The sequence below is a fragment of the Mesocricetus auratus genome, unplaced genomic scaffold (assembly GCF_017639785.1).
Source record: "Mesocricetus auratus isolate SY011 unplaced genomic scaffold, BCM_Maur_2.0 Super-Scaffold_100023, whole genome shotgun sequence".
NCBI lineage: Eukaryota > Metazoa > Chordata > Mammalia > Rodentia > Cricetidae > Mesocricetus > Mesocricetus auratus.
This window is the reverse complement of record NW_024429204.1, coordinates 1,344,591-1,355,642: the sequence shown is the minus strand read 5'-3', so window position 1 is coordinate 1,355,642 and position 11,052 is coordinate 1,344,591. Positions and strand designations below refer to the sequence as shown.

Genomic DNA, 11,052 nt, shown 5'->3' with positions numbered 1-11,052 from the left:
CTTCGGCCACAGCGTACCCGCCGAAGAATGGTGCATTTCCCTTAGCCCACGACCGTGAACACAGAATGAGGCCTTAAAGAAAAAGAAAAAAACGTGGCGCAGAGGCACAGGACTTACTGCACAGCTTGTTCTGGAACACAGAGGTCAGAGACTCAATCTGGCTGAAGTTGGCCACCAGGAAGACGTGGTCCTTGTGGGGCTCACTCCCGATGGCCTTTAGCGTGTTCAGGTCCACCTGACCCACGCCGATGGCAAAGATCAGGATGCCCGTGTCCCGGGCCTTCGCAGCGACCTCTGCCACCGAGTCCTGAGGTCTCCCGTCGGTCACAATCATTATGACCCGCGGGACATTTTCCTGCAAGGGCCGGGCTCCCTCCCCTTCCGAGAAGGCGATGTTGAAGGCGTACTGGATGGCCAGCCCCGTCATGGTGCCCGTGGACAGATGCCTCATCCTCTTGACAGCTCTCTCCACCTCAGACTTCCTCTTGAAAGTCTTCAGGGAGAACTCGTTCTTGACCGTACTGCCGTACTGGAGCAGGCCTACCCGGGTGACATCGGGACCAATGTCCAAGAACTGCAGGATATCCAGGATGAACTCCTTGACCTTTGCGTAGTCGTGGGTGTTGACGCTTCGGGAGCTGTCGATGATGAACACCATATCCGCCCGCTTGTTCTCACAGGAGCTCTCTGGGGGTGGAGGGAGAGCAGAGGGTCACAAGTATCAGAGGGGGAGGTGTTCAGGTTCTCTTTTCTGTTGCTGTAATAAGACACTGGCCCAAAAGTAACGTGGGGGGATATTTGGCTTACAGGTTACAGCTCAGCATCAAGGAAAGCCAAGGCAGAGATTGTAGGGGAAATGCTGCCTATTGGCTTGCATCCCCTGGTTTCCTCAGTTAATTCTCTTATCCCCGGGACTGCCCACAGGGGGTTGGTCCCTCCTACTTCATCGGCTTTCAAGAAAATGTCCCCATAGACATGCCGCACAGGCCAATCTGATGGAGACAATTCCTCAGTTGAGTTTCTCTTTTCGCAGGTATGTATTTGTTTGTGCCAAGCTGACCGAAAACAGTGACAAGAGGTAAGGACCCCATGCAGATTGGCCCTTGTGTAAAATCATGGGGCTCGGGGTCACCTTTAGAACTTCCAAAATTCAGCTTTATTCTTACCAGGGAGGTTCTCAGGTATATCTGTGCACACTAGACGATCATGACCCTTAACTACACACGGAATTTCTTTTTGCAAGATAAATCTACAGTCACCCAATGCAGTTTCAGTCAAACCCTTTATAAGAGTCAATTTATTTTTATTTTTTTACTATATGTAGTATGATTCCTAAGTTTGACAGGACATTGCGAAGACTGGAAAATGCTTGAAAAGGCCCAATATCAAACGACTTGCAATCTGTTCTGGAAGACGGAGCTAGGAGGGCAGCAAAAGATGAAGACGTGTTAAACTGAGTTTCTAACGAGAGTCTGGAGAGATGGCTCAGCCGTGAGGAATACTGGCTGTTCTTGCACAAGAGCTGGGTTTAACTCCCAGCACTCACACAGTGGCTAACAACTGTTTGTCATTCTAATTCCAAGGAGACCTGACACACTCTTCTGGCCTCTGAGGGCCAATGTATGCACACACACACACACACACACACACACACACACACACACACACACACACACACAGGCTTACATGCAGTCAAAACACACATAAAATAAAAATAAACACAACCTTTTCTCCCAAAGAGAACCAGAGAGAGAGAGTACGTGTGTGTATGTACTGAGGGTATCAAGGATTGAGGACAGATGAGACCCGAGCTGCCTTGTGAATACAGAATGTTTGGCTTGAAAGATACATGGAGAGGGGCTCACAAACAAAGCCCTAGCCAGGATGAATGTGGCGGGTAACAACACATCCGAATACTGGGCATTGCTGGTCGGGATTAGTGGGGAACATAATGAAGCCAACTCTAAAAGACCTTTGGATCCAGACTCAGAAATCTGGACACAGGTCAGAGATGGCATGGCATCTTAGCATATTAAGTAACATCTCTTGTAGAGAAATTGCATGATTGCTATTGACTGATTCAGAATTTGGGGATATAGCTTGAGTGGTAGGCCGTGTGCCTAGCATGCACGAGACCCTGCGTTAAATCCTCAGCCTGGAAAAGAAGGTCAGTCGAGTTTGAGTCTGGCAGAGGTTCCCGGTACATGACCCAATGCACTGTTGGAATTTCTGAGAGAGGTGAGTGACAGCCTGTTATTGTTTAAGATGTGATTTGTGTCTAGATTTAAGCCCTGTTGTGAAGCAGGAGAGGAATAGAAGCTTGGTGCAGCTACGGTGTCCGGAGGTCAGACCTTTGCTAGGAATTAAGATGGACGATGCTCTTGGAGCAGTGACTGAGCTCTGCACGCCTTTAATCCCAGCACTCGGGAGGCAGAGGCAGGTGGATCTCTGTGAGTTCGAGACCAGCCTGGTCTTTAAGAGTTAGTTCTAGGACAGCCAGAGCTGTTACACAGAGAAACCCTGTCTCAAAAAACCAAAATAAAACAAAACGTAACAGCAACAAAGAACAAAGAGTCAGGGGCCACAAGAGAGACACAACCTACACACACATCTCTTTACCACAAATGCCTTGTGCTTCTTTGGGTGTCTCACAGCAAAAGAGGGCATCGTTGACCCACAGAAACACTGAGTCAAGACAAATCACTGTATTTTTTATTTTACGAGAGAGTGCATGTGTTTGGGTTTGCCTATTTGGGGTGAGAGTGTGGGGGTCAGAGGCCGGTCCCTCTCTGTTGCTCTCCACATTACTTTTGAGGCTGGTCTCTCACTGAACCAACTGGACAGACTGTTCGTCAGCTGGCTAGACTGGCTGGCCAGAGATCCGCCCGTCTCCCTTGCCACAGGGCTGGAGGCATGCGAAGCCATGCCCAGCCTTTTATGTGGGTGCTGGAAACCCAAACAGGTTTGCACGCATCCGCAGCAAGCCTTTCAACCAACAGAGCCATCTCCCCAGCCACAGGCTTTCTTCACAAAGTCACGAGCTACAGCTGTTTCCTTAGCTCAGAAGAAAATATACTGCTGAGAACGCTGCCTTGAGGCCGGGTAATCCTTCCCCTTTCCTCCCCCCTTCCCCATTACCCTTCCTGGACTTTGCAGCTCAAGCAGGATTCAAAAGGGATTAGAAAAGAGATCCCAAGTTCTTGCCCTAAATCCCGACCACCACAGCTGCAAGATTGAGAGAGAAGGCCAAAAAATGAGATGGCGAAGCCAGTCGTGAAACCGGGGAGCGGGAAGGCCCGTGAAGTCATCCTGTCCAGGCCAGCTCGCCAGGTGGTGACTTGTCACCCAGAGCTGGCAAGCACACCCCCTCATTGCAGCCATACAAGTCCCAACGGTCTGAGAAGAAGGGTTACCCCCAATGCCAGTAGCCTGGCAGGAAGCCACATATAACATATTCCCATATAACATCTGAGCCAAATACTGGGAGCCCAGGTCCCTAGAAGGTGAGCTTCTCCGAACAGAGGTCCCACAAACAGCCTTTAGACCTAGAAAGGAGAGCTACAGAAACCTGACATTCACAAGATGTCCTGGACTCTTTTTCCGGAGTGATTTCATCATCGACCCAATTTCACTCTCAGAACAAGCTGCCGAGAGTGCTAGGATTGCACCCATTGCAGAGATGAGAGAGTGGAGGTGCTGAAGAGTTTGTGAGCCTTGCATGAGTCAGAAAAAAGAGAAAACGCAGAAATAACACTAATGCCCACCTCTCAGGGCAGCTGTGATCAAGGAGCCAACAGGTAATAGCTGCGTGTGCAAGCATCGGAGGTGCTCCCCTGCCCACCCTCCCTCCTCAGCCCTCACACTGAGTGTGCAAGCATCGTAAGTGCTCCCCTGCCCATCTGACTTCCTCAGCCCTCACACACAGCTCTAGGCTGGGCAAGAGTGGGCTAGAGATTATAAGCAGTTCAGTTGGCACTAGACATAGGCATCTACACACACACACCCAAAGAGGGCAGGGGACCTAACACCCAGGAAGTTCTGAGACCCAAAGGCTGAGTCTGCATGAGAGCAACCTTTGTTCCTTATCTTCCTGAACGAGCCCAGGATGTAGCATTAGGCTGGAGCCAGACACTGTCAGGATGGCCCAGGACAGTCCCCACCCCCACCCCACCCACCCCGCTCCAAAAGCCACACCTCCCTTCCCACTCCAAGTAAGTCTGAACTTATTTCTGGGATCACAGTCCCATGGTCTCTACCTGCCGGGGAGATCGGGGAATCTGGCTTTTGACCTCACCATAGAGAGTCATGGGGAGGAGATTCCACAGAGGACTAAATCTCTGAAAGCTCTCTTCTCCTGGAAACATCTGGTAGTAAGGGCTTTTGCTCAGACTGAGATTTTCATTGTTGAGTCTTACTCACGACATCAACATCCCACCAAGCATCACGGTTTGAAGAAAATCCTGGAAGGTCCATGCAGAATTGTGTGCTAAACTGGATCAGTTCCTATCTAAACAAACGGGTGGTTCCCACAATGCTTGGGACATTTGACAAAAAAATATCCACAGTGGTCCAAGCTGTGGTTCCAAGGGAGTTGTAGCTCTGGGCTGAAATCATTCTTTTTTTTTTTTTTTTTTTTTTGGTTTTTCGAGACAGGGTTTCTCTGTAGCTTTGGAGGCTGTCCTGGAACTTACTTTGTAGACCAGGCTGGCCTCGAACTCACAGAGATCCGCCTGCCTCTGCCTCCCGAGTGCTGGGATTAAAGGCATGCGCCACCAACGCCTGGCTGAAATCATCTTCTTAGCAGCCTACCCTGAAGGTCTCAGACCAGTTCAGTGTGTACCTAGAGGGCTAGTTCAGGGGTTCTCAGGCTTGAGCAAGCACCCCAATTCCCTGCAGGATGTCTTATTAAAAGCCCAGGTTGGTGAGCACGCAGACCTAGTCCTGCCAACTCAGTGAGTTTGGAGAGGCATACGAGAAACTTTCTAACAAGTTGGATGGTGATTTTGATGCTCCTGGTCCAGAGATCATGGTCTGGGAATGACCAGTCTAGGAAAGGAATCTCTGGGAATAGTCCTGACTTCACTGCCTCATTCTGAGTTCCACAAGGTGGGACTCGGAAGTCCCGTGGTTGGAAATATAGCGTGTAAATCCATCAACATCTGTAGAACTAAGAGGACTCTCAGGAGGAAAGGGCGGCTGGCTTCGGGGGCAGGGATTGATTCAAGGCAGTCAGGGCAAGGAAGCAATGACAGCCTCAAAACCAGAGGGTTTCTAGAACAGGTGCGGATCCTGTTTGTGAGACATAATTTTTGGTTCCTACATCTTTGCCATTATACGCAGCATCACCACGGTTGAGCCCTCAGTGGTTCACGGGCTTTCAGACTAAGAAAACGCAAGCCAAGGAATCCCAAGTGGAACCATCTTACTGAAGGGAAACTGAGGCTTATGGAAACAGTCCTCCCTCTGAGGGCTTTCAGCTCACTCTTTAGTCAGGCTGGAATAACAGTGGTGCCTTTCCTACCATTTCAAGGTTCCCTTAAAACATCCTCAACCCAGCCGACATGACAATATGAGCTTTGCAAAGGCCCGAGAACACGGAGACACTTTCTGTGTAAAAGCCGTCGCTTCTCCACAGCAGCTGGCCGAGAGGGATCCTCTCGCGTTGACTACTGGTCCTGAGGAAGGACACCCTTCTCCTTGGCCCGGGGAGAAAGACACACAGTGATCTTCCTCTTTGGCCCCTCATGACGGGACATCCAGCCGCACTTGGATGAGGTTTCGTGAGCACATAATAAAATGTCATCCCCTCCAGCCATAAAGCAACGGTCTGGACTCTGTCAACGGCACTTCCAATCTTGTCATCTTGACTCAGAGTCCTGGCACTGAGGAAACAGTCTCTTGCCCTTCCAGGGGGGAATCTGAGCCAGGAGAACTTTCAGAACGTTTCTACCCTGCGGGATGACAGTGTACAATCTCACAACTACCTTCTCTTCTTGGGCTGCAGCTTTGTGGCTAGTCTGACTCTGGCTAAGGTCAGTTTGCAGCATGGTAAACATTTGGTGCCGTCTGCCTGCAATGGGGAGGGCGGCTGTGAGTCTCCATATAAGAGTAATTTCATCTGGAGGAGACTCAGATTCTCAGGGAAACAGCAGTACGAGCCCAAGCTCAGGCATTTTCTGCCCAAATAGTTCTGAGCATCTCCGTAAGTTCTTTGACCCACAGTCTCGTATGAATATGTGCGAGCGTTTGTGCATGTGCGTGCATGCGTGTGTGGGAGCCAGACTTTGCCTGTCATATCTTAGTACCATCTACCTTTGTGTTTGTCTGTGCTGTGATGTTTTGAGACAGGGTCTCTCTCTCTCTCCAAGTAAGCCAGGGAGCCTAGAAATCTATTTGCCCCTGCCGCCCATCCCAGCTCTAGACTTGTTGGCCAGTGAGCCCAGAGATCTACGTGTCCCTGCACCCCAGAGCTGGACTTGCTGGTCAGTGAGCCCAGCAACCTACCTGTCTCTGCACCCCAGCGCTAGACTTGTTGGCCAGTGAGCCCAGAGATCTACCTGTCCCTGCCATCCTAGCACTGGATTAAAAGTGCGTGGCACCACGTCTACCTTTGGGGATAAACTTGGGTCTTCATGCTTGCACGACAAGCTCTTTACCAGCTGAGTCATCTCCCTAGCCTAACCCTAAGTCTTTTCTTCTATAAAACGGGATAAGAAAACCTTAAAAAAAATTGTGAGATTGAAAGAGAATATCACAGTAAGCTGTAGATCATACTGAGCTGTCCGGCCTTGTTTGCAATGTTTTACATGTGCTGGCCTATTTATTCCCTAGTCTCCTTAGGGACTGCGTCGTTTCTCTTTCCCCTTTGCAGATGAGGACATGACTCCAGAGAGTCCGAAAGCTGCTCATAGTCTCCTTCCGGCCTAGGAAGCAACAAAGTCAAGTCTGGACTCTGTCTGACTCAGCTAGTGTGAGGACTTATACTCTGACCGCTAAGCTGAGCTCAGCCCGTCCTTTTCACCTCCCAGCCCCAGAATCCTTAAGGTACACCAGGACCGCACCTGCTCTATGGGCTCAGTTCCTTCCTTTCCTGGAAGGAGGGCCTGAGCACCAAGGCCCAAACTCACCTGCAACCTGTCCAGTCCTTTCTCCTTAACTGCCTATCTCGTGTGTGTGTGTGTGTGTGTGTGTGTGTGTGTGTCTGTGTGTGTGTGAGTCAGACAGAGGGGGAGGGAGGGAGGAAGGGAGGGGGAGAGAAAGAGAGAGAGAGAGAGAGAGAGGGAGGGAGATAGAGAGAGATTAACAAAATGATGGAAACAAATGCTTGCCTAACAGAACAGCAGGAGCCCAGGGCTTTAAGCTGATACTCATTCATATCTGCAGTAACTTGACGAGGCTTACGGAGGGTTCATCGATGTGTCAAATCTTAGAGGAGACTAAAGGATAAGACCAGTGAAGTCTTACGGTGACTGTGGGGACTAAGGGGGATGGGTGGGATGTAGCTTGGTCAACAGAATAGATCTCAAGAGACCTGAGGCTCCATATCAGGTCCCAGAAAAGCGCCACACAAGCGGATGGTTTTGCGGGCACTAAGAGAACCGAAGGTCTTAGTGACAGGAGCGAAAAGACTGTAATAGTTTCTGGGGGCTCTGACCGAGTTAGAAACCAGAGGGTGATTTTAAACAGCCAGCTACTACTCCGCCGCCCGCCGCCGACATGGGGAAGTCAGGCAGAAGCTGAATGTAGCATGGGGGGGGGGTGTTACTGTGTGGATCAGGAGAGGACAAAGGCTGACAAGTAAGTTAGTTAGTGGTTTCCTCTGGTATTAAATCTGGGAAAGCAGCCAATGGGGAAAGTGGTGAAGGGCAGAGAAACGGCGAGATCAACCGATGGAAAGTCCAGATAAGACCTTGGGGTTGTTGAGCTGAAGTGTAGGTGTGAGCTGAGGCCAGGAATGCAGTTACTAGAGGCATGGGTGGAGATTGAGCTCAGGATAGCTGAGCCATCGGAGGGTCACGCGCATGAGTACTGAGCTCACCCATGGGTGTCATGGCCAGAGTCACGCCGGAGCCGGGGACGGTGAGCCTATCAGCTACGACTGCTCTGGTACTAGAGTTAACCAGAGGGGCACTGAATGACCTCGGGGTAATGAAAAAAAATACCAGACACAATTTAAAATGTGGCTAGAACATTATAGAGAAACATAGGGGAAAAAACGAGCTCACAAGACTCTCTGTAGAACACAGAAGAGATGAGAATGGGCGGGGGTTAGAGTGAAGACCACCGTGCAAGCAATGCTTGCCATGCTCCCCACCCATGCTGCGTGCCATGTGAGGTTCTGTCCCCATGTGCCTGAGACCGTGACTGACTCGCAGGCCTTACAGATGGTCACAAGGATCCTTTCAGAAACCATTTCGATCATCTCTGGCTCTTGCCCCCAGTGCCTTCCACATTTTTTAGGCACTTTGTTCGAGTGCCTTGGACTATGGCCAGGCCTGGAAGACCTCTAATAGACTCTTGTTTCTCCAACTCCCTTGTTAGTCAGAGGCCAGCTGCTGCATTACCTCACATTAGACACTGTACGAAGACAATGAGCGATGGCTTTCCAGGGCTTCCATTCACATCTTCCAAACGCACCCTTGGGAATAGCCCGGACCACTGACTATGATGTCTTAGGACAACACTCTCAGCTGTTGGTTCCAAGACGCCTCTTGGACTCACCGGCAAACCCTTCCCTCCTCAGTAATACTTTCCAAATACGTCTCCAGATTCAGGGGGGAGAAACAGGCCCTGTGGTTCTCTCTAGGCACAGCATGGGGAGGAACCATGAGTAAATGAAGTAACAGAGGCGAGATCATGAGGTATTTCTAGAATAATGAGTCACAACTAGCCCAATGAAACCTCACTGAAGTCAGTGCTGCACACGTTGCATAAGGGTTCAAAATTCAACTCTCGAATCCCAGGGTCTAGAGAGACTCCTGGATCACTGCTGGTCACAGGTTAAAATCGGGAACAGAATGGCAGGAAAATCTAAGCCTGTGCACCATGGCCTCTATTCAGAGCTTCAGCTCCTGGGCTTTAATTCTAAATTTTATCTATAGGAATCCCATCAACACCCGTTGCTGGAGGTTTCTTGTCCCACCCAGGTCCTACCGCTTCAGCCCCAAATGAACACACAGAGACACTATATTAACTATAAAACCTGTTGGCCGATGACTAGGGCTTCTTATTGTCTAGCTCTATCTTAATTAACCCATTTCTATTAATCTATTTATTTCCATGTGGTCTTGGCTCATCAGAGAATAGAGACCTCTTATTCCTTTGACGACTACATGGTGACTGCCTTTGGTGGGCTCTCTCTGCCTACCTTTCCCAGAATTCTCCTCGTCTTAGGCCCGCCTGTCTTCCTGCCCCATTGACCAGACAGTGTTTTTATTCATCAATCAATAACAGAAACATATATACAGAAGGCATCCACCATCAAACACCAATTAGACTCCTCCCAACCTTAGTACCTTAACCACCTCATCAATGGCCCTCCTAACACAAGGGACCTCAGTCTTCTCTTTATGTCAGAACTTCCCATGGACGAGCATCTGTGACTTGTCATTGATCTCAGTCACAACAGTTGGTCTGGCAGCTGTGAGGTTTACCAAAGCCACTGTCCTAAGGTCACTAATGTCTGCACCATCATTCCAAGGTCACTGACAACAAGGTCACTGATGTCTGCACCATCATCCCAAGGTCACTGGCAACAAGGTCACTAATGCTTGTACCACCATCCCAAGGTCAATGACAAGGTCACTGATGTTTGCACCATCCCAAGGTCACTGATACTTGTAAGAGGCTGAGCACAGGAATGTTAGTATCCCCAACTACCCCATCACTCCCTGTCCTCAGTCTTCTACATCACGATGTCTGGCTGCCTGTCTGCGGTTCTCTGCACACTACTCCCTCTGATACACATGCCCTCAGCCCTGGGGTCTCTTATTTTGAACACCTTTCCCTCCAGCTGAACACCCTCTCCCCCGTATTTCATGCATGAAGCTATATAGTCACATGCACTGTGTTCTACGAATCCGGAGACTCAGCAAAGTGCCAGGTACCTGGAGGCTCTCAGCTCAGCTAAATCTTTGTTTATTCCCTTTGGTGCGTCCACGGAGGTGTAAGGAGCAGAAAGGGGCGTTTATGCAGCCCTCCACGAGCTTGGACGAATAGAGAAGCCCATCTAGAGACATGACAAGAGACGGCCATAGCAGGAACCTGCAGTGGTCTGATGACATCAGGAAGCACTTTGGCAAATGTGTTCAAAATGCTGAGTCCTAAGCTTAATGAGTCAGATTTCTTCCAGATGAGGAATATGCACTTGTTCTAGGTGGTACTTGGGCCTAGGGACGTGTGGGTGTGAGAGGCTGGCCGCCAAGGGCCTAGAAGAAGGCTGTTGGCAAAGTACTCCATGCTTGTGTCCCAGGAACCTCTCCCCACCAGGCGTGGTCTTGGAAACATGGCGACCCGTATCCTGGACTCCCTCTTGTCTCCTGGTGCAAATATTGTTCCAATCATGTATGATGGGTGGACAGCATGGGACTGATCCAGACTCCCTGAATGTGGGTGTCAGTGAGGAAGCCTATATAATCAATCTATGGGGCCTTGGGTAGTATTTATCCCTGGCGTACAAATGGACTTTGGCAGCTCACCCCACAATGAGAGATGCACTCTCATCCTGGACTCTTGGGGGAGGGCCTAGGCCCTGCCCTGGATGAAATGACAGACTCTGGAGATCCTCCATGGAGGACCTCATCCTCCCTGGGGATCGGAGTGGGGATTGGGTGGGGGGCTGGGGAGTCTGGCGGGGGGGGCCGGGGGAGGAGGGGAGGGAGAGGGAGCTGGGATTGACATGTGAAGCAAGCTTGTTTCTAACTTAAATTAAAAAAGAAAAAAATAGAATCAGACTATAGAGAAGGTAGACCCATTATCACAGAGGAAGGAGTGGGGGACGGAGAAGGGGGAAGACAAGACTTAGATGTTCTATAGCAAGTCCCATTATTGGCT

General features: G+C 50.0%; 1 protein-coding gene and 1 long non-coding RNA gene across 4 annotated transcripts in view; one reads left to right on the top strand and one right to left on the bottom strand.

The window, feature by feature from the left end:
• The window catches only part of Matn2 (matrilin 2), a 124,247-nt gene that overhangs the window by 73,422 nt on the left and 39,773 nt on the right, over positions 1-11,052 (bottom strand). For all 3 annotated transcript variants that reach the window (XM_013115330.3, XM_005072655.4, XM_013115329.3), the window contains exon 3: positions 118-687. In XM_013115330.3, the coding sequence (XP_012970784.1) occupies positions 118-687 (570 nt within the window). The remainder of the gene's footprint in view (positions 1-117; positions 688-11,052) is intronic.
• Positions 2,154-5,819, top strand: LOC121133608. The gene is made up of 2 exons (XR_005870496.1): positions 2,154-2,238; positions 5,531-5,819. It is a non-coding gene; the product is annotated as an uncharacterized LOC121133608 (long non-coding RNA).